The sequence below is a fragment of the Pseudophryne corroboree genome, chromosome 5 (genome assembly GCF_028390025.1).
Source record: "Pseudophryne corroboree isolate aPseCor3 chromosome 5, aPseCor3.hap2, whole genome shotgun sequence".
Taxonomy (NCBI): domain Eukaryota; kingdom Metazoa; phylum Chordata; class Amphibia; order Anura; family Myobatrachidae; genus Pseudophryne; species Pseudophryne corroboree.
This window is the reverse complement of record NC_086448.1, coordinates 117,928,760-117,952,609: the sequence shown is the minus strand read 5'-3', so window position 1 is coordinate 117,952,609 and position 23,850 is coordinate 117,928,760. Positions and strand designations below refer to the sequence as shown.

The window sequence follows — 23,850 nt, the reverse complement described above, 5'->3', positions numbered from 1 at the left end:
TGTTATAGCCATACACACATCAGTGTCAGGGTACGTGCACTGTGCTGTATCCATACACACATCAGTGTCAGGGTATGTGCACTGTGCTGTATCCATACACACATCAATGTCAGGGTACGTGCACTGTGCTGTATTCATACACACATCAGTGTCAGGGTATGTGCACTGTGCTGTATGCATACACACATCAATGTCAGGGTACGTGCACTGTGCTGTATCCATACACACATCAGTGTCAGGGTACGTGCACTGTGCTGTATCCATACACACATCAGTGTCAGGGTACGTGCACTGTGCTGTATCCATACACACATCAGTGTCAGGGTACGTGCACTGTGCTGTATCCATACACACATCAGTGTCAGGGTACGTGCACTGTGCTGTATCCATACACAAATTAGTGTCGGGGTACGTGCACTGTACTATAGCCATACACACATCAGTGTCGGGGTACGTGCACTGTGCTGTATCCATACACAAATTAGTGTCGGGGTACGTGCACTGTACTATAGCCATACACACATCAGTGTCGGGGTACGTGCCCTGTGTTATAGCCATACACACATCAGTGTCGGGGTACGTGCACTGTGCTGCATCCATACACACATCAGTGTCTGGGTATGTGCACTGTGCTATAGCCATACACACATCAGTGTCTGGGTACGTGCCCTGTGTTATAGCCATACACACATCAGTGTCGGGGTACGTGCCCTGTGTTATAGCCATACACACATCAGTGTCGGGGTACGTGCACTGTGCTATAGCCATACACACATCAGTGTCGGGGTACGTGCACTGTGCTATAGCCATACACACATCAGTGTCAGGGTACGTGCACTGTGCTGTATGCATACACACATCAGTGTCAGGGTACGTGCACTGTGCTGTATGCATACACACATCAGTGTCAGGGTACGTGCACTGTGCTGTATCCATACACACATCAGTGTCAGGGTACGTGCACTGTGCTGTATCCATACACACATCAGTGTCAGGGTACGTGCACTGTGCTATAGCCATACACACATCAGTGTCGGGGTACGTGCCCTGTGTTATAGCCATACACACATCAGTGTCAGGGTACGTGCACTGTGCTATAGCCATACACACATCAGTGTCGGGGTACGTGCCCTGTGTTATAGCCATACACACATCAGTGTCGGGGTACGTGCCCTGTGTTATAGCCATACACACATCGGTGTCAGGGTACGTGCACTGTGCTATAGCCATACACACATTGGTGTCAGGGTACGTGCACTGTGCGGCATCCATAAACACATTAGTGCCAGGGTACGTGCACTGTGCGGCATCCATAAACACATTAGTGCCAGGGTACGTGCCCTGTGTTATAGCCATACACACATCAGTGTCGGGGTACGTGCCCTGTGTTATAGCCATACACACATCAGTGTCGGGGTACGTGCACTGTGCTATAGCCATACACACATCAGTGTCGGGGTACGTGCCCTGTGTTATAGCCATACACACATCAGTGTCGGGGTACGTGCACTGTGCTATAGCCATACACACATCAGTGTCTGGGTATGTGCACTGTGCTATAGCCATACGCACATTGGTGTCAGGGTACGTGCCCTGTGTTATAGCCATACACATATCAGTGTCGGGGTACGTGCACTGTGTTATAGCCATACACACATCAGTGTCGGGGTACGTGCACTGTGTTATAGCCATACACACATCAGTGTCGGGGTACGTGCCCTGTGTTATAGCCATACACACATCAGTGTCTGGGTATGTGCACTGTGCTATAGCCATACGCACATTGGTGTCAGGGTACGTGCCCTGTGTTATAGCCATACACATATCAGTGTCGGGGTACGTGCCCTGTGTTATAGCCATACACACATCAGTGTCAGGGTACGTGCACTGTGCTGCATCCATACACACATCAGTGTCGGGGTACGTGCACTGTGCTGTATGCATACACACATCAGTGTCGGGGTACGTGCCCTGTGTTATAGCCATACACACATCAGTGTCGGGGTACGTGCCCTGTGTTATAGCCATACACACATTAGTGCCAGGGTACGTGCACTGTGCTTTATCTTCCCACATCTAACATGTTCCTGGTACTACTGAGTAACACTTCTGCGGAATTGTAATAAGTTTCAAGTAGTGTCTAAGGTATTTATAAGTTGCATGTTCTCTTTGAAATTGATGCCAACAGTGAACGCAATAAGGCTACATGGGGAATCCACCAATCTTTCCCAAATGACCTTACATACAGGTATATTGCTAATCATATAATTTCCTTCAGGCTCCAGAGAGTATGCAGTCTTCTGAGGACTCCGAGTCCAGGAAAGATTCCTCCTCAGATGTGTTCAGCGACTCTAACAAGGAAGGATACTTGTATTTCCGACAGCTGGTCCCTGACAAAGGAAAGGTAACCAGCCTTGTAATGTACGACAGATCTTCATGTCCTTTTCTTTATGCTGTTCTGGTCCTGCTACTACTTTTAAATTGGACCCATCTTTTTTATCTAATATTTTCTTAAATTCTTCTGAACCTTCTGTCCTTCTCATTTGCATGCCAGAGATAATAGGCAGGAACCAGAGGAGATACATTAATAAGCGTTATAGGAAGGGCTTAGGAACATACACGGGGGGGATTCAGTACTTAGCGATGTGCGGCTGGAATAGTCATGTGGACACTTTGCATCGTTTTATCCTTGCACCTCATAGACATATATACAATAAAATGAGCAAAGATTCTGGTTTATTGAAATAGTATCCAGTCACATGGTTCATATTTACCATGTCAACAGTCATAATGTTGACGCCTTATTGTCGACATGGTTCAACAATTCGACAGGCACCATGTTTACAATGTGGACATCTGAAATTTCGACAATCTCAGAATTCAGGTGGTTGGGCTGCAAGGGCAGGTTACGTTTAGGCTGTGGGGGGAGGGGGTTTACTTACTTGAAGACTGGCGCATCATATCGGCCACATGACCGCCAGACCCTGAAGACGCGGCTAAATAGTCTCGTGTGAGAAAGTTATACCCCAGTTATGGCTACAGGCTTAAGTCCACTCTCAGTTACTAGTGTTCTGCTTATCCAGATATATGTATATATCTCATATGCTCTCTACTGAAGCATCTGCTCGTATTTGGCCAACTAGCTAAACAGCATTTCAGGCTGACACACTATTTTAGATACTGTAAATCTTCCTCTGTCCAATCTATAGAGCTGACGAGCATGTTACTTGATATGTAAAATACTGGCATAACAATGTCAATGGTAAATTGCAGTAGTCCTGTATGTTTGCAGAGAGTCGGCGGCAGCATGAAGCAGTGGAAGCAGATGTACGTCGTGTTGCGGTGCTCATCCTTATATTTGCACAAAGACAAGAAGGAGCAGACCGGACACTCGTCTTCTCAGTCTGAAGAGGAGCAGCCGATAAATATTAACGGATGCTTAGCCGATATATCGTACAGTGAAACCAAGCGGAAAAATGTATTTCGTGTTACAACTTCTGACCGGGAGTATCTCTTCCAAGCTGAAGACAGAGAGGATATGTTGGCATGGATTAAAGTCATACGGGAAAATGGCAACCTGAATGACGAGGTATTGGCTGCACTTTTGTTTTACTGCAAAGATTGATCTGTATTTTATATATCTGCCTATGATCATATAAACACAAATATTTGCTTTAATAAATAGAGCTGCTACTTAATGAAACGCGCAAAATGAGATAACATCATAGGCACATTTATCCAGTGCAGCGTGCCCTGACCATAGGTACATTCCACCACACACACAATTATACCACTGTGTATATAGGCGCTGTGATCATATATCATAGACATTTTCTATTAACCTTTCTGGGTTTAAAACCTCAGAGATTATACCAACGATTCTCACAGGACCCTTTAAATAGAAAAAAACACACACAATAGTGCAGATGGTATTATCACATTAATATTGAAATGGGAGAAGGATATCTTGGACTCCTACCAGAAAAGATGGTCTACTTAATGTAGACAAACAGGCAGCTGTATGGAGCGGACAATGCCAGTCATGCAATTTTCCTCCAATTTCCCCATAATTCTCCATATTCAGAAATAAGACGGAAAAAACTCCCAGTCGAATTGAGATGCGGGAGCTTAGATGGGGGAGAGCCACAGGCAGACGGGGGGAGAGCAGCGCTACAGCAGCGGCTATATAGCCGCTGCTGTAGCGCTGCTCTCCCCCTGTCTGCCCGTGGTTCTCCCCCCCGCTTGCTGGAGCCGGGTGGACGCTGCGGTGAGCGGCAGCTGTGATACATCCTCCGGTGCTGCTCTGCCCGTCTGCCCACGGCTCTCCCCGTTTCTGCTCCTGCATCTCACTTTGACTTTTTTAAAAGTCGAATTGAGATGGTTGAGAAGGGGGCCAAAACCCCCGTTTTCGACACAAGCACGGGGATCAGCAGCTATTCCGCCGATCCACGTGCTTTTCAACAAGTCGAATTCCTCGACTTGTCGAATAATTTGGGGTTGCATTGAATATGTCGGAACCCCTTCCGACCTAAAAAAGTCGAAAACTGACGTCTTTTCGACAGACGGCAGCTTTCGACTTCAATTGAATATACCCCTCAATGGGTAAAGAAAATGGACTCTCACCAAAGATGCCCGTTTACAAACAAGGTAGACATATATCGCAAGTGTAAATATCCACGGTCGTCCCTGGGTAGATGTTCAGCACACCGGATATGAGTCCAGATAAGTACCCGCGTGCTCTTCACCAACGCGTTTCGATACACAAGGTATCTTTTTCAGTGCATACCATATCCGGTATCCTCTGGCTGTGGGCTGCTTGTACTTCTCAAGCGCAATCAATTTATTTCCAAACACATTGTTTAAATAGGTACATTCCAGCTACAATGGGGGGTGACGCTTTCATCGCTAACACTTTCCTGATTACATACAGAAGGGCTATAAAACAAATGAAAGTTTTGTAAGTGCTTCTAATCGATATTTAATATTAAGGGGGGAAAATTCAAATGTTTGAAAAGTCGGTTGGGTGCCTGGTTTTTCCTGTCTATTAGATAGGAAAAAACAGACACCCAACTGACTTTTCAAACATTTGAATTTCTCCCTAAAGGTGGGTACACACTAGTAGATATATCTGCAGATCAACTGATCTGCAGATATATCTATGGACGGATCGGGCAGTGTGCTGTGCATACACACTGCCCGATCCGTCGGGGACTGACGTCATGAACTGGGCGGGCGTGTACACACGCCCGCCCAGTTCAGCTGTCAATCACCGCCGGCCGCCGCAGCATGTGTACGGGCGGTCGGCCGACCGCCCCGTACACACACAGCGACGCGCCAATATATCGGTAGATATATTGGCCGTCGGCTGTGCTGCGCGGCCGACGCGATACGTCTGTGAACGACGGAGTTCACAGACGTATCTGCCGTACACACTGGCCGACGGTCCCGCGATATATCGGCCGTTCAAGAGAACGGCCGATATATCGACCAGTGTGTACGGGCCTTAAGAGTCCTAGAAATAGTTTTGTTTAATCATAATCCATTCACTTTCCTGTAAATGACTACACTGTGTGCTGGCTTCTTATCAGGCATTTGGTGTATGTTAGATATTTTATTTATTTTAGGGTACATTCACTAAGCAGTGATAAGAGCGGAGAAGTGAGCCAGTGGAGAAGTTGCCCATGGCAACCAATCAGCACTGAAGTAACATCTATAATTTGCATACTATAAAATGATACAGAGCTGCTGATTGGTTGATGGGGAAATATCTCCACTGGCTCGCTTCTCCGCTCTCATCACTGCTTAGTAAATGTACCCCTTAATCATTTATATTTATATTTAGTCATGCAGTCACTTTAATATATACATTGGATCATCACCTTTTGGAAAATAAAACTGAAGCTCATTATGTATATTCTTCTATACACATTTTTTGTAATTCAGTATATTTAAAAAACGTCTTTTTAGTCTGAAATGTTAATGTAGCATGTACTTGTATAATACTTATATGTATTTTAATACATTTTAGTAAGTTAATACGTTTTGGGGGTTTATTGAGGTGAAGATATTTGAGGTATAGTTATAACAGCCAGCACAGTGGTTAGCATTGCTGTCTCAGCAGTGCTGGCTTTATGGGTTCACATTGACATGGTGTGGAGTTTGTGTGTTTTCCCAATGTTTGTGTGGGTTTCCTCCCACACTCCAGATGTAAAATAGTGGGAATAGGTTTACATAGAGTGGTGCTAGAAAGTTTGTAAACATCAGGTGTGATTTGATGATTCTTCCCGCCAAAGTCTGCTGTTCACAAAGCAGGGGCATGAACATATGCCGTGCCCCAATCAGAAGAGGTTTCTGAGGACATCTGAAAATGATGGTTGATGCTCATCAGACTGGATAAGGTTACAAAATGATTTCTGAAGGCTTCGTCTTTCACCAATCTTCCAGGAAAAATCACTCGTAGTGCAAGGCACGTAATATTCCAGGAGATGAGAAAGTACCCCAAGGTCATATCATAACAACTGCAGGCCTCTCTTGTTAGTACTTGTGAGTCCACCATCAGCCAAACACTGGACATGAATAGTCTGCATGGGATGATGGTATGGTGGAAGTCCATACTCTCCAGGAAGAACATTGCTGCCAGTTTAAAGTTTATGCTCTGTGGACAGATGAATCCAGAACTTTTTGGCGTATATAAGAAATATATTTGGAGAAAGCTGCATCATCCCATCTATTAAACACAATGGTTGCAGTATCAAGGTTTGGGGTTGTTTTTCTGGACTACGACAGTAATCATTATTAGAACTATGAATTCTGGACTGCAGCAGCAAGTTCCACAGTAGAATGTTATGTGAACTGCACTCATAAGGTGGGTCTTGCAGCAAGAATCATAACCTAGCTACAATGGACATGGATGTTTTGCATTTCTATTACTGATGATATAACTGATGTAATAATGTATACTATACCCTTTTTAAAATGTGTATTTTTATAACTGAGAATGTGGAATTTGTCCAAAAATAGCTTTTGTTTTCCTTCTAGCAAACTGACCAGGCAAGCAGGGATCTCATAGATAAGAAGCGGAAAGACTACAACAACACAGCAATGAAGTAAGTATCATTTACACAGACTTTCTTACCATTACAGAACCGGGCTGTTCTTTATTTTTTTTTCACTGTCGCTCTCACCAGGTCCAGTAACAAACCAGAACCATCTCCCAAATCTGCTCGTCAGCCTTTCCAGAATATCCTCAGCACAAGAACAGATCCTAAATTACTGAGTCCTCACTCTCCAAAGCAAGATCCTGACCGGAGGCTGCTCAACAAAGGTTAGAGCTTCAGTCTTTGTCTATAAGTGAAATTATTTAGTTTTTCAAATTCAGTAGCTGATCTTCCAACCCACACTTGTCTTCATTGTCTACTCTTGCTCTTCCTTAAACTACTACCCCTCACCGGTTTCAAAGCCCTGGCCTGTTTCACACAGGTAGCCAGTGCCCCTCCTATGTAAGCTTCCCAGTGCGTACGATAAGCTGGGAGATCTCACTAATAACTCATCTGCACAGAAATCCTGTCTTATACCTATAATGCAAAGATAAGATTTGGACATGCCTAACTTGGAAGAATTTTTATTTAGTTGGGAGTAGGGTGGCCAATGCCGGGACATTTTTTCAATCCCAGGAATCAAAAATGATCAATCCCGGTATACCAGGGATTGGTTCCTTTTCAATGTCTGCCCCAATGAGCGCCCACTCCCAGTCCACATAACTTACACTCATCTGAATGGGAGGGAGGGTGGGTCCACCTGCTGCAAGGAGGTGAGGTGCGGGCCAGTGCATGTGCTGAGGTCCGAGCGGTGGGCAGCTGGCTGCGCAGCATGACCTCTGACTTCACGTCATGCTGCGCTGTGCGCACAGCCGATGGCAGGAGGAGGTGAGTAGGGGGAGCTGAGCAGCGTCTGAGCCTCCTTGGGAAACTCAACGCAGCCGGGCATTGAAAAAACAAAGGGGGTTTCCGAATCCCGGACAATTTTTGTTCAAAATCCCGGGATCCCTCCGATCCCGGGATAAGGTAAAATATCGACTCATCAAGCTTATCATTCAGAAATAAAAAATACTCTGCGGAGTCTTGTGTTTGAAGCCTGAGTGCCACTTTGGAGTCTGTTTCTTAAGACACTTTTTTTCTCTCTTCTCTTTGATGACGGAAAACTTTGTGACTTTCAGGTCACTCTCTTCTAATCTTACGGCTCATTTGTGAACGTAATATTCCTTTTTTTATTTACAAGGTCAGTAGGTCCTTATGAATTTTATTTGTTTTTTTAATCCAAGATGATACCAGTCCACCTAAAGACAAAGGTACGTGGAGGAGAGGTATTAATAACATCATGCGGAAGACCTTTGAGAAGAAGTCCACCAGCGGTGGGACCTTTGGTGTTCGGCTAGATGACTGCCCTCCAGCTCCATCAAATAAAGTAAATAGCAATTTCTATCAACTTTTGCCTGTTTTATCTTTAGTGTGTCCTCGCTCCTAAACCTTCTCTTTTGTAGTTTGTTCCATTGATCGTGGATCTATGCTGTAAATTAGTTGAAGAGCGAGGACTGGAGAACACCGGAATATACAGAGTCCCTGGAAATAATGCAGCTATTGCCAGTATGCAAGAGGAACTCAACAAAGGGTGCATGGACATCGATCTCCAAGATGATGTATGCCTGCCAAACCAATGTACCATGTGTGATTTCATGTGATAGAGATGTGGAGCATTTTCTTTTTCTCTGACGTCCTAGTGGATGCTGGGAACTCCGTAAGGACCATGGGGAATAGCGGCTCCGCAGGAGACTGGGCACAAAAGTAAAAGCTTTATGACTAGCTGGTGTGCACTGGCTCCTCCCCCTATGACCCTCCTCCAAGCCTCAGTTAGATTTTTGTGCCCGGCCGAGAAGGGTGCATGCTAGGTAGCTCTCCTGAGCTGCTTAGAGTAAAAGTTTAAATAGGTTTTTTATTTTCAGTGAGACCTGCTGGCAACAGGCTCACTGCATCGTGGGACTAAGGGGAGAAGAAGCGAACTCACCTGCGTGCAGAGTGGATTGGGCTTCTTGGCTACTGGACATTAGCTCCAGAGGGACGATCACAGGCTCAGCTTGGATGGGTCCCGGAGCCGCGCCGCCGGCCCCCTTGCAGAGCCAGAAGAGCGAAGAGGTCCGGAAAAATCGGCGGCAGAAGACGTTCCTGTCTTCAATAAGGTAGCGCACAGCACTGCAGCTGTGCGCCATTGCTCTCAGCACACTTCACACTCCGGTCACTGAGGGTGCAGGGCGCTGGGGGGGAGCGCCCTGAGACGCAATAAAACACGTTTTAAACCTTATATGGCTAAAGAAATGCATCACATATAGCTCCTGGGCTATATGGATGCATTTAACCCCTGCCAGTTTTCCTAAAAAAAGCGGGAGAAAAGGCCGCCGAAAAGGGAGCGGAGCCTATCTCCTCAGCACACAAGCGCCATTTTCCCTCACAGCTCCGCTGGAAGGACGGCTCCCTGACTCTCCCCTGCAGTCCTGCTACAGAATCAGGGTAAAACAAGAGAGGGGTGGCACTAATTGGCAGATAATACAAATACAGCAGCTATAGAAGGAAGAAACACTTATATAAGGTTATCCCTGTATATATATATAGCGCTCTGGTGTGTGCTGGCAAACTCTCCCTCTGTCTCCCCAAAGGGCTCGTGGGGTCCTGTCCTCTATCAGAGCATTCCCTGTGTGTGTGCTGTGTGTCGGTACGATTGTGTCGACATGTATGAGGAGGAAAATGATGTGGAGGCGGAGCAATTGCCTGTAATAGTGATGTCACCCCCTAGGGAGTCGACACCTGACTGGATGGTCGTATGGAAGGAATTACCTGACAGTGTCAGCACTTTGCAAAAAACTGTTGACGACATGAGACAGCCGGCAAATCATTATACCCTTTCCCACCAGAGGTTAGGGCGCGTTGGGAAACACCCCCTAGGGTAGATAAGGCGCTCACACGCTTATCAAAACAAGTGGCGTTGCCGTCTCCTGATACGGCCGCCCTCAAGGAACCAGCTGATAGAAAGCTGGAAAATATCCTAAAGGGTATATACACACATACTGGTGTTATACTACGACCAGCAATCGCCTCAGCCTGGATGTGCAGCGCTGGAGTGGCTTGGTCGGATTCCCTGACTGAAAATATTGATACCCTGGATAGGGACAGTATATTATTGACTATAGAGCATTTAAAGGATGCATTACTATATATGCGAGATGCACAGAGGGATATTTGCACCCTGGCATCAAGAGTAAGTGCGCTGTCCATTTCTGCCAGAAGAAGTTTATGGACACGACAGTGGTCAGGTGATGCGGATTCCAAACGGCATATGGAAGTTTTGCCGTATAAAGGGGAGGAGTTATTTGGGGTCGGTCTATCGGACCTGGTGGCCACGGCGACGGCTGGGAAATCCACCTTTTTACCCCAGGTCACCTCTCAGCAGAAAAAGACACCGTCTTTTCAAACTCAGTCCTTTCGTCCCCATAAGGGCAAGCGGGCAAAAGGCCACTCATTTCTGCCCCGGGGCAGAGGAAGGGGAAAAAGACTGCAGCAGGCAGCCTCTTCCCGGGATCAGAAGCCCTCCCCCGCTTCTGCCAAGTCTTCAGCATGACGCTGGGGCTTTACAAGCGGACTCAGGCACGGTGGGGGCCCGTCTCAAAAATTTCAACGCGCAGTGGGCTCACTCGCAAGTGGACCCCTGGATCCTGCAGGTAGTATCACAGGGGTACAAATTGGAATTCGAGACGTCTCCCCCTCGCCGGTTCCTGAAGTCTGCTCTACCAACGTCTCCCTCCGACAGGGAGGCAGTACTGGAAGCTATTCACAAGCTGTATTCCCAGCAGGTGATAATCAAGGTACCCCTCCTACAACAGGGAAAGGGGTATTACTCCACGCTGTTTGTGGTACCGAAGCCGGACGGCTCGGTGAGACCGATTTTAAATCTGAAATCATTGAACACTTACATAAAAAGGTTCAAATTCAAGATGGAGTCACTCAGAGCAGTGATAGCGAATCTCCATGTCCCAATCTACCCTTCTCACCAAGGGTACCTCAGGTTTGTGGTACAAAACTGTCATCATCAGTTTCAGACGCTGCCGTTTGGATTGTCCACGGCACCACGGGTCTTTACCAAGGTAATGGCCGAAATGATGATTCTTCTTCGAAGAAAAGGCGTCTTAATTATCCCTTACTTGGACGATCTCCTGATAAGGGCAAGGTCCAGGGAACAGTTAGAGGTCGGAGTAGCACTATCTCAGGTAGTGCTACGTCAGCACGGGTGGATTCTAAATATTCCAAAATCGCAGCTGATTCCAACAACACGTCTACTGTTCCTAGGGATGATTCTGGACACAGTCCAGAAAAAGGTGTTTCTCCCGGAGGAGAAGGCCAGGGAGTTATCCGAGCTAGTCAGGAACCTCCTGAAACCAGGACAAGTGTCAGTGCATCAATGCACAAGGGTCCTGGGAAAGATGGTGGCTTCTTACGAAGCGATTCCATTCGGAAGATTCCATGCAAGAACTTTTCAGTGGGATCTGCTGGACAAATGGTCCGGATCGCATCTTCAGATGCATCAGCGGATAACCCTATCTCCAAGGACAAGGGTGTCTCTCCTGTGGTGGTTGCAGAGTGCTCATCTTCTAGAGGGCCGCAGATTCGGCATTCAGGACTGGATTCTGGTGACCACGGATGCCAGCCTGAGAGGCTGGGGAGCAGTCACACAGGGAAGAAATTTCCAGGGCTTGTGGTCAAGCATGGAAACGTCTCTTCACATAAATATCCTGGAACTAAGAGCAATTTACAATGCCCTAAGTCAAGCAAGGCCTCTGCTTCAGGGTCAGTCGGTATTGATCCAATCGGACAACATCACGGCAGTCGCCCACGTAAACAGACAGGGCGGCACAAGAAGCAGGAGGGCAATGGCAGAAGCTGCAAGAATTCTTCGCTGGGCGGAAAATTATGTGACAGCACTGTCAGCGGTGTTCATTCCGGGAGTGGACAACTGGGAAGCAGACTTCCTCAGCAGACACGACCTCCACCCGGGGGAGTGGGGACTTCACCCAGAAGTCTTCCACGTGATTGTAAACCGTTGGGAAAAACCAAAGGTGGACATGATGGCGTCTCGTCTCAACAAGAAACTAGACAGATATTGCGCCAGGTCAAGGGACCCTCACCGTGGGTGTACCAGTCAGTGTATGTGTTCCCTCCTCTGCCTCTCATACCCAAAGTATTGAGAATCATAAGAAGGAGAGGAGTAAGAACTATACTCGTGGCTCCGGATTGGCCAAGGAGGACTTGGTACCCGGAACTTCAAGAGATGCTCACGGAGGACCCGTGGCCTCTACCTCTAAGAAAGGACCTGCTCCAGCAGGGACCTTGTCTGTTCCAAGACTTACCGCGGCTGCGTTTGACGGCATGGAGGTTGAACGCCGGATCCTGAAGGAAAAAGGCATTCCAGATGAAGTCATCCCTACCCTGATCAAGGCCAGGAAGGATGTAACCGCGAAACATTATCACCGCATTTGGCGAAAATATGTTGCGTGGTGTGAGGCCAAGAAGGCCCCTACAGAGGAATTTCAACTGGGTCGTTTCCTGCATTTCCTGCAAACAGGACTATCTATGGGCCTAAAATTAGGGTCCATTAAGGTTCAAATTTCGGCCCTGTCAATATTCTTCCAAAAAGAACTGGCTTCAGTGCCTGAAGTTCAGACGTTTGTCAAAGGGGTACTGCATATACAGCCTCCTTTTGTGCCTCCAGTGGCACCTTGGGATCTCAATGCAGTGTTGAGTCTCCTAAAGTCACATTGGTTTGAACCACTCACCACTGTGGAATTAAAATATCTCACATGGAAAGTGGTCATGCTGTTAGCCCTGGCTTCAGCCAGGCGTGTCTCAGAATTGGCGGCTTTATCATATAAAAGCCCTTACCTAATTTTTCATTCAGACAGGGCAGAACTGAGGACTCGCCCTCAATTTCTCCCTAAGGTGGTTTCAGCGTTTCACATGAACCAGCCTATTGTGGTGCCTGCGGCTACTAGGGACTTGGAGGACTCCAAGTTGCTGGACGTAGTCAGGGCCCTGAAAATATATGTTTCCAGGACGGCTGGAGTCAGAAAATCTGACTCGCTGTTTATCCTGTATGCACCCAACAAGCTGGGTGCTCCTGCTTCTAAGCAGACGATTGCTCGTTGGATTTGTAGTACGATTCAGCTTGCACATTCTGTGGCAGGCCTGCCACAGCCAAAATCTGTAAAAGCCCATTCCACAAGGAAGGTGGGCTCATCTTGGGCGGCTGCCCGAGGGGTCTCGGCTTTACAACTTTGCCGAGCAGCTACTTGGTCAGGGGCAAACACGTTTGCTAAATTTTACAAATTTGATACCCTGGCTGAGGAGGACCTGGAGTTCTCTCATTCGGTGCTGCAGAGTCATCCGCACTCTCCCGCCCGTTTGGGAGCTTTGGTATAATCCCCATGGTCCTTACGGAGTTCCCAGCATCCACTAGGACGTCAGAGAAAATAAGAATTTACTTACCGATAATTCTATTTCTCATAGTCCGTAGTGGATGCTGGGCGCCCATCCCAAGTGCGGATTGTCTGCAATACTTGTATATAGTTATTGTTACAAAAATCGGGTTGTTTATTGTTGTGAGCCATCTTTTCAGAGGCTCCTACGTTTATCATACTGTTAACTGGGTTCAGATCACAAGTTGTACGGTGTGATTGGTGTGGCTGGTATGAGTCTTACCCGGGATTCAAGATCCTTCCTTATTATGTACGCTCGTCCGGGCACAGTATCCTAACTGAGGCTTGGAGGAGGGTCATAGGGGGAGGAGCCAGTGCACACCAGCTAGTCATAAAGCTTTTACTTTTGTGCCCAGTCTCCTGCGGAGCCGCTATTCCCCATGGTCCTTACGGAGTTCCCAGCATCCACTACGGACTATGAGAAATAGAATTATCGGTAAGTAAATTCTTATTTTTAACTTGCTGATCTTTTATGCCCTAGAAATGGCGAGACTTGAATGTAATTAGCAGTCTGCTGAAATCCTTTTTTCGCAAACTCCCAGAGCCTCTATTTACCAATGGTAAGAAACATCAATGACTATCGTTTAGTAATGTGTCTTTTTTTTTCTTTCTTACTTTTTTCGTCACTTTTTTTGGCAGGGCAGTGATAGTGGTTAGTATTGCTGACTCTCAGCACTGAGGTCATGAGTTAAGTTCCTGACAAAGGCACTATATCTGTGTGTAGTTTATATGTTCTCCCCTCTGCAGCCAATAGAGAGCTGTCGATGACCAGAATATATTTTTAGGTGGCATTTTCATTCATTCATTATTTTTGTGGCACTGAACCACCAAATCAGGTCCCTATTATATTGTTTCTCTTGATCCCTGGAAGAACGTCCAGTTTGATTCTTGCCATATGTTTTAATCGGCTGAGTCCGTTTTGGTTGCTTGGCGAATCGATTTGCACAAGTGCGTTAAATCATGAGAACATTGTTATAATAAAAGTGACGTTCTAAGCGCCTGGAAAATTGATTGGTGGAATATTGGATTATCTCACAAAATGCTGCATGATGTATTGGTGACTGGTCCACGTCTGCTCAGAACATTTAAATAAGGACACCACATATCGCTGTTGGACATAGTTACACAGAGATTTGTATGCAGAGATCCCTTTGTTTCATTTGCCAAGGCTAATAGACATGACTTCCTCTCTAGCATTTCGGTTTTCAGAGGGGTTTTTTGTTTGTTTGTTTGTTTGTTTGTTTGTTTGTTTGTTTGCAGTATCCATGGCTTAATACTGGGTTATCCTAAAAATTTGTGAGGGGGATAAATAAAATCTAATTTTTATTTTCAGACAAGTACAATGATTTCATAGAAGCCAACCGTAGAGAAGACCCCACGGACAGGCTTAGAACACTAAAAAGATTGGTAAGTTCACTAAAAAGATTTTTAAATTTGAAACAAAAACAAAAATCATCGTCCAGTCTTGAATGATTAGACACAATTATCTATTAGTGTTTACTGTTTTCGAAGGGGACAGACACATGCAATAAATAAAAATAGCCACTCTTTGGGGACCACGCATTTTGCGATCTTTGATGGGTATTGGTTACGGGTGATGTGTCCGCGACCACATGTGCCAGTTACTGTCCTGCCAGCATCACAATTTTTCCTGTGCACCTCTATGGCTACAGCATGCAATGCATATCGGTACGGTGTGCTGTTCCAAAATGTCAAAAATGTGTTCATCGCATTGAGCTGAATTCACCAATTTTATTGCATACATAAGTCTTTCTACAAGCAGCTCACATCCCATACTGAGTTTAACATTACTGTTGTATGGGTGACTACACATTTTAACTTGCTCCTTTAAATTCATGTGACTTTTCACCCCCCTCCACACTTATAACACCAGGTAAAAAAAAGAAATGGTGCCCTGTTACCCAACCGTATGTTCACACCCCCTCTGATTATTGTGTTTAGCCATTTTAGCCATACCTATTGCTAACAGGTACATGGCATCAAGCTTTACAACCATGCAAGCTCCATAGCCAGACATCAGCAGTGGAATGGGTCACTGGCACTGTCATCTGATTGTCACCATCACCTGATACCACCATCTCAACAAGTCCGTTTGTCTAAAGTGTGCCCTGCTAGAGCTGCCCTGGTCACATGTAAATGCTGTGATTGTGCAATGGAAATATCTAGTAGCAAAAACATCTCATCCACAAAGCTCACGGAATGGGACCACCAAGTGCTGAAGTGTGTAAAAATCAGATGTTCTAGGTTCCAAACTGCCTCTGGAATTATGAAACTTCAGCACAACATGTGATGGTGTTTCCATGACCAAGCACCCATACCCAAGCCTCACATCACCGTGCCCTGTGCCAAACATCAGATAGAGTAATGTAAAGCACATTCGTTTTGGACTCTGTACAAGCGGAGTGATAAATCACGCTTTATTATCTGGTAGTGTGACGGACTTATCTCTGACTGGTACCTTAAGAATGCTTCCTGTCCAATTGCGTACTGCCACCCTTAAAGTTTGATGCAGGAGGGACAATGGGCTGGGACTGCTTTTCCTGGTTTGCTCCTTAGATCCGTTGAAGGGAAATAGTAATGATACAGAATACAATGACATTCTAAAGAACGGTGTGCTTCCATACAGTTTTATAGCAAAAGTTTGGGGAATGCCCTTCCCTGTGTTAGCATGATAGTGGCACAGTGCACAAAGTAAGCGCCATCAAAAAAACAGAACACGCTTGAGATGAATAAGAATACAGATTTTGAGCCATATCCTGTTCATGCCCAACTTATTCATGCTCTTGGGGTTTTGGATTCTATAGAAGGGCGCCACGGCCAACACCGGGCACCATTTGACTCCAGGCATGCTGCTGTGTGCAGTGCTGTTCTCTGTTGGTTAAATTGGCTGTGCTGTGTCTAGACTCATAGTGGCTGTGCTGTGTATACAAGTGGCTGTGCTGTGTCCAGACTCATAGTGGCTGTGCTGTGTCTAGACTCATAGTGGCTGTGCTGTGTATACAAGTGGCTGTGCTGTGTCCAGACTCATAGTGGCTGTGCTGTGTATACAAGTGGCTGTGCGGTGTCCAGACTCATAGTGGCTGTGCTGTGTCCAGACTCATAGTGGCTGTGCTGTGTCCAGACTCATAGTGGCTGTGCTGTGTCCAGACTCATAGTGACTGTGCTGTGTCCAGACTCATAGTGGCTGTGCTGTGTCCAGACTCATAGTGGCTGTGCTGTGTCCAGACTCATAGTGGCTGTGCTGTGTCCAGACTCATAGTGGCTGTGCTGTGTCCAGACTCATAGTGGCTGTGCTGTGTCCAGACTCATAGTGGCTATGCTGTGTCCAGACTCATAGTGGCTGTGCTGTGTCCAGACTCGTACAAGTGGCTGTGCTGTGTCCAGACTCGTACAAGTGGATGTGCTGTGTATAAACGTGCCTGTGCTGTGGACTCCAGACTCATACAAGTGGATGTGCCATAGTATACAAGTAGCTGTGCTGTGTCCATCTAAGTGGCTGTGCGTTCCCCTATAGGCAATACTATAGTGTGTATTGTCACTCAGTTGCAAAAAAATAACGGTTAAAAAGGAAAAAAAAAAAATTTAAGTTTGTACCACCTCTGTGTTTATTATTCACATATATATTCTGACTGTAAAAGTCAGAAGACATTCACTGCTGCAGCTCCAGCTCTCCCCAGCAGCGCTGTACACTCCCGAGCCCTGGTTGCCGGGTAACTACAGCAGGAGACTCCGGTTTTCTTCACAGTCTGGCACACACGATGGGGGTTCTCCGGGATCGCGTGGCCGCGCTTCAGGAGGTGGTAAGTGGGTCCCACTTGCGGAACCCGGTCGTTATCGCGATCCGGCGCGGTCAGTGGGAGGCGGGCTGCACGCGCTGGCGGTGGACACTGTGGCAGTACAGGCGATCCCACTAGATCACCAGGGCATGGACGCAGGTCAGGTTTTCTCTCTAAACCATTTTCAGTAGCCCACAGTACCCGGTGGTTTTGCCAGCAGGGGGATAAGGCTTAGACCTGAAGCCCCTCCCCCAGCCCCAGGGCGCCATTTCCAGCAAATGTTCCCGCCCTGGAGCTGCATATCTGTCTCTCCCTCACTCCCTGGCAGTGTCTGCGGCGCCATTATCCCTCAACTCACTGTTCCTGGGAATGCTTGGGCAAATCCTCCTGTGTAAAGCCGCCTGGTTGTCAGTGCTGTGACTTTACATGACACTTCAGTATTCTACCTGCCTTTTTACTCAGTGATAGTTAAGAAAGAGTGCATTTAGTCAGGGTTTTCTAGTACAATTACCCTGTGATATACATCCAGTTCTTACTGTGCAGTGTTATATCTATTGACTACATAGCTATATATATATATATATATATATATATATATATATATATATATATATATATATATATAAGCTAGTCCAGTGCAGTATTATTGTTAGTAATAACCTCTGCATTGTACAAACTGTGACTATCTGTGTGTGCATTAGCTAGCTGAGTGGTGTCCATTTCGTGTCTTTCACTCAACTTGCTATCCCTATATTCTATAACCTGAGGGGGCTTGGTGCGTCAGGTTTTATATTGATATAGGATTTTCACAAAGATATACTTTAATTCGTATTTTTCTCTGTGATTTAGTCACCATATCCCTCCTTTATCTCTGCTAGTGCTGACTACACTGCGCAGGGGTTTGGGTAAGAGGTATTGTGCTGCTGATAATTGTACTGTGTTACCTGATACTGCAAGTTATATCATGTCTGCTTCTGAGGGTAACGGTTCTGGGGCTGAACACACTACAGGTGTTGCTGAAACCACAGACCCCTATGAGGAAAATATAGCAGCTAGGGGCTCTGGTTCTGGGGGCTCCTTGCCCCCCCTGTGGTACTGTGGCAATGGGGGTACATAATGACCCACCATGGGCCGCTTTTTCCACGCTTCTATATACGCTAGTTAATAAACTAACACCCCCCATGGGACCCCCTATGTCGGTACAGCCGTATGTGGTCCCTGCAACTAACCCGCCGTGGGCGGACGATTTATCTTCTCAATTGGGGAAGTTGAACCAGTCCCTGACTACTAAAAAGTCTGACCATCGCTCGCCTAAGCCCAAGGGGTCCTCTAAGCGAGCTCTTGTCTCCTCACAATCCACTGCTGTCACTGACACCTCGTCTGATGTAGAGATGAGCGAGGTTCGGTTTTACTCGGTTTTACTCGGTTCTCAAAACGGCATCTTATTGGCTATCCAAAACACGTGACATCCGTGAGCCAATAAGATGCCGTTTTGAAAACCGAGTAAAACCGAGTAAAACCGAACCCGCTCATCACTAGTCTGATGAAGACGGCACTTACACTGACCACACAGGTTCTGACTCCGATACGGCTGATGGGGAGGGTAGTTCACATGTGGATGTTCCTGATCTTTTGGAGGCTATTAAGTTGATTCTGCAGATTACGGATGATCCCGAGCCATCCGTCCCTCCTAAGAAACCGGATAGGTTCAAGCGTCAGAAGGTGGTTAAACAAGTTTTACCTCACTCTGACCACCTAGTGGATATACGTCAGGAACCCTGGGAAAACCCGGGTACGAAGTTTGTGCCTCAAAAGAAGATGCTGGCTCGCTATCCCCTCGCACCAGAGCTGTCTAAGAATTGGGAAACGCCTCCTCCAGTAGACTCACATGTGGCTAGGATGGTGGTTTCCTCAGCTCTACCTGTCACTACCGTCACGTCTCTAAAAGAGCCTACGGATAAGCGTGTGGAGGGTTGTCTGAAAGCGATTACACCCTCATGGGTGCTGCACAAAGGCCCACTATTGCAGCAACATGGGCTGCAGAGGCTATTGAAGCATGGGCCTTGGAGTTAGAAGCTGAAATCTCTTCTGACCATGCCAGACAATGCTTGTCATATATTGTCACAGCTTCTCGCTATATTAAAGAGGCGGCTTCTGATGCCGGTATCCTAGCAGCCAAGGCCTCTACTACGTCAGTCCTGGCTCGCCGGATATTGTGCCTGAGATTCTGGTCTGTGGATCTGGACTCTAGAAAAACCCTGGAGGTACTCCCTTTCAAGGGAGATATTCTGTTTGGGGAGGACTTAAATAAGATTGTGGCTGACTTGGCTACTGCCAAAACTGCCTGTCTGCCAAGTACCGCTCCTTCTGTGTCGAAGGCTAAAAGTACTTCCTTTCGCCCCTTTCGTCCTTCAGGCAAAGCAAAAGGTCAGGCGTACAACAAGCAGGCCTGCACTTCCAAACCTGGTAAGCCAAAGCCCAAAAGAGCCAGCTTCCAAGACCGATAAGCCTGCCGCATGACGGGGCGGGCCTCCCCCTGGGGGATCCCAGGGTGGGGGGCCGGCTTCTAGGGTATACCCAGGAATGGTTGAAGACCACTTCAGATGCCTGGGTACGGGAAGTCGTCACTCGAGGTTACGCCATAGCCTTCAAAAACCGACCCCCTCATCGATTTTGCCGAACAGACGTCCCGTTGGACCAGACAAAGGCAAACACTCTACATTCGGTGGTACAGACCCTCCTGGATACAGGAATCGTAGTACAGGTGCCTCTTGCGCCGAGGGGCCGGGGGTACTATTCTCCGCTGTTTCTAGTCCCGAAACCGAATGGGTCCCTCCGGCCCATTCTCAACCTCAAGGCATTGAACAGGTTTGTGAAGATTTCCAAGTTCCGTATGGAAACCCTTCGCTCTATAGTTCTGGCCTTGGAACCTGGGGACTACATGGTCTCCCTGGATATACAGGATGCTTACCTGCATATTCCTATAGCAGCGTCACATCAGCAATACCTGAGGTTTGCGATTGGAAAAATCCATTACCAGTTTTGGGCGTTACCTTTTGGTTTACCTACGGCTCCGCGAGTCTTCACCAAAGTCATGGCGGTGATGACGGTGGTACTCCGCCGTCAAGGGGTCAGGATACTGCCGTAGCTGGACGACTTGTTAATCCTGGTAAATTCCCCAGAAATTCTCCTGCGTCATCTGGATATGACTGTCCAGTTTCTACAAGCCCACGGGTGGCTCATCAACTGGAAGAAATCCTCCCTGGTCCCTGCTCAGAGCATGGTGCACCTGGGAGCGCTATTGGACACTCACAACCAGCGGTTGTTCTTGTCTCAGGAGAAAGTCCTGAAGCTTCAGGACAGGATTCGTTGCTTCCTTTCTCGTCCGCAAGTGTCGATACATTCAGCGATGCAGGTGCTGGGCCTCATGGTGTCAGCATTCGACATGGTGGAGTATGCTCAATTCCATCCTCGCCCCCTCCAGAAGCTGATTCTAGCCAAGTGGGACGGCCTGCCTCACCGGATCAGTTCTCAAATGATCTCATTGAATCCGGAGGTCCGTCTGTCGCTGCTCTGGTGGCTCCAGGACCGACAATTGTGCAGGGTCCGTCCATTCTGGATATACAACTGGGTCCTGTTGACGACAGATGCCAGTCTAAGAGGTTGGGGTGCGGTGCTGGAGCAACACTCCCTTCAGGGGCGTTGGACCAAGGAGGAATCCCTCCTCTCGATCAACATTCTGAAATTGCGGGCGGTCTTCAATGCGTTGAACCTGGCCCAGCATTTAATTCAGAACCGCCCTGTTCAAGTACAGTCGGACAACGCCACCACAGTGGCTTACATAAATCATCAAGGCGGCACTCGAAGCCGTTTGGCAATGAAGGAATTCTCACGGATTCTACATTGGGCACAACGCCATCTACCGGCCATATCGACAATATTCATTCCGGGAGTCCTGAATTGGGAAGCGGACTTTCTCAGTCGTCAGGACGTACATGCCGGCGAGTGGGGCCTCCATCCAGAAGTGTTTCAACTCCTAGTGGAAAAGTGGGGCCTTCCAGACGTAGATCTGATGGCGTCTCGACACAATCACAAGGTTCCGGTCTTTGGAGCAAGGACATGGGATCCTCAAGCAGCATTCGTGGATGCGCTGGCGGTGCCGTGGAAGTTTCGGCTGCCGTACGTGGTCCCTCCAGTGTCACTCCTGCCCAGGGTAATTCAGAAGTTCAAGCAAGAAAAAGGAAATCTGCTTCTCATAGCTCCAGCGTGGCGCAGACGGCACTGGTTCTCAGACCTGCAAGGCCTATCGTCAGAGCGTCCAATTCTACTTCCTCAACGCCCAGACCTCCTCGTTCAGGGCCCCTGTGTCTACCAGGACCTAGCCCGGCTGTCTTTGACGGCGTGGCTCTTGAAGCTTCCGTCTTAAGGGCTAGAGGGTTTTCTGAGGCGGTCATTCAAACTATGTTGCGGGCCCGGAAACCGGCTTCGGCTCGGATTTACTATAGGGTCTGGCATTCTTACTTTGTTTGGTGCACATCTAACGATTATGACTCTTCCAAGTTTAGTATAGCCAAGTTGTTGGCTTTTCTTCAGCAGGGCCTGGTCTTAGGCCTGCGTCTGGCTTCCCTCAAGGTTCAAATATCTGCCTTGTCGGTGTGGTTTCAGAGAGAGATTGCGACCTTGCCTGATGTGCATACCTTTACTCAGGGTGTGTTGCGTATCCAACCTCCATATGTCCCGCCTGTGGCTCCTTGGGACTTGGTGGTTTTGGAGGCGTTACAAGAGTCTCCGTTTGAACCTCTTGGTTCAGCTGATCTTAAGTGGCTTTCCCTTAAGGTGGTGTTTCTGCTGGCTATTGCCTCAGCTAGAAGAGTGTTGGATTTGGGTGCCTTGTCCTGTAGTTCCCCATATCTGATATTTCACCGTGACCGGGCGGTTCTTAGGACTCGTCCCGGATACTTACCTAAGGTGGTTTCTTCGTTCCACCTTAACCAGGAGATTGTGGTTCCGGCACTTGTTTCTCCTGATCTGTCTTCCAAAGAGAGGTCTTTGGATGTGGTACGGGCTCTCCGTATCTATGTGAAGAGAACTGCTTCTGTTAGGAAATCTGATTCTCTCTTTGTGCTGTTTGGATTTCACAAACGGGGCTGGCCTGCTCACAAGCAAACTTTGGCCAGATGCATTAGAATGGTGATTGCACATGCTTATGAGAGGGCTGGCCTCTCGGCTCCTTCTCACATTACGGCCCATTCTACCCGGCCTGTGGGACCTTCTTGGGCGGCCTGCCGTGGTGCGACCCTTGAACAATTGTGCAAGGCGGCTACGTGGTCATCTGTGAATACGTTCATAAGGTTCTATCCCTTCCATACTGCCGCTTCCCAGGATGCTTCCTTTGGACGCAGGGTTCTTGTGCCTGCTACAGTGCGTCCCCTCCCATAAGGAACTGCTTTAGGACATACCCAATGTCTATCCTTGTGGAGCCCAGTGTACCCCGCAGCAGAAAACAAGATTTATGGTAAGAACTTACCTTTGTTAAATCTCTTTCTGCGAGGTACACTGGGCTCCACAAGGCGCCCACCCTGACGCACTTAGCTTCTTTGGGTTGGTATGGCATTAGCCGCTGACACTTCTCTTGTCGTGAGAGTGCGGTGTATGTGGCTACTAACCGTTGTCGTCTCTTTTCCTGCTACTGCATTGGGCTGGTTAACTAAAAACTGAGCTCCTGTGCAGGGAGGCGGGGTTATAGAGGAGGCGGCGCTGTGCATTCTGGGAACAGTCAAAGCTGTGAGCCTGATGGTGCCTCGGATCAAGATCCTACTCTACACCCCAATGTCTATCCTTGTGGAGCCCAGTGTACCTCGCAGAATGAGATTTAACAAAGGTAAGTTCTTACCATAAATCTCGTTTTTCTGGCGCCCTGTAATCTGATACGGTCACCATCCAAAGAATGGTGGAGGGTAATTTTAATGACCGTGTACAAATCATCCCTTTGACTACTGGACGGAAAAAAAGGCAATTTGGAGACCCTTGTACAAACTGGCTTACTAAAGTTGCCCGCCCCCAGTGTGTACTCAGAAACCGTTTTCAGCACAGTGGGGAAACTTGTCAGCGATCGGCTACGTCTTCAAAATGTGGAAAAGATTATGTTCATCAAAATGAACTACGAATTCTACGAGTAATGCCTATACCAGCAATTACCTCAAAGTACAGAGACTTCTGTAATAGGGTGATTCTCCAGAAAGTGAATTTAAAGTCCCATGCATCACACACTTAATGTTTTTTTTTTCCTTTTAAACTGGTCTGTTAAGAAATATTTGTTATATGAAAACTTAATTGCTTAGTAGCAATGCCTTACCCTATAACTTAAAACCCACTAAAATCTTGGTATTTTGGAGAAGTATATAGTTTGAATTTGTGTAGTTGTCCCGTGCATCACAGAGAATCGCCCAATGGTGGATTCCAGCGGGGGTGAATTGATAT

At 47.3% G+C, this 23,850-nt stretch overlaps 1 protein-coding gene across 4 annotated transcripts in view; it reads left to right on the top strand.

The window, feature by feature from the left end:
* Positions 1 to 23,850, top strand: part of ARHGAP21 (Rho GTPase activating protein 21) — a 291,419-nt gene that overhangs the window by 240,326 nt on the left and 27,243 nt on the right. For all 4 annotated transcript variants that reach the window (XM_063921621.1, XM_063921620.1, XM_063921622.1 and 1 more), the window contains 8 exons: positions 2,279 to 2,404; positions 3,293 to 3,589; positions 7,039 to 7,106; positions 7,188 to 7,324; positions 8,321 to 8,463; positions 8,540 to 8,695; positions 14,055 to 14,133; positions 14,907 to 14,980. In XM_063921621.1, coding sequence (XP_063777691.1) covers positions 2,279 to 2,404; positions 3,293 to 3,589; positions 7,039 to 7,106; positions 7,188 to 7,324; positions 8,321 to 8,463; positions 8,540 to 8,695; positions 14,055 to 14,133; positions 14,907 to 14,980 — 1,080 coding nt within the window. The remainder of the gene's footprint in view (positions 1 to 2,278; positions 2,405 to 3,292; positions 3,590 to 7,038; positions 7,107 to 7,187; positions 7,325 to 8,320; positions 8,464 to 8,539; positions 8,696 to 14,054; positions 14,134 to 14,906; positions 14,981 to 23,850) is intronic.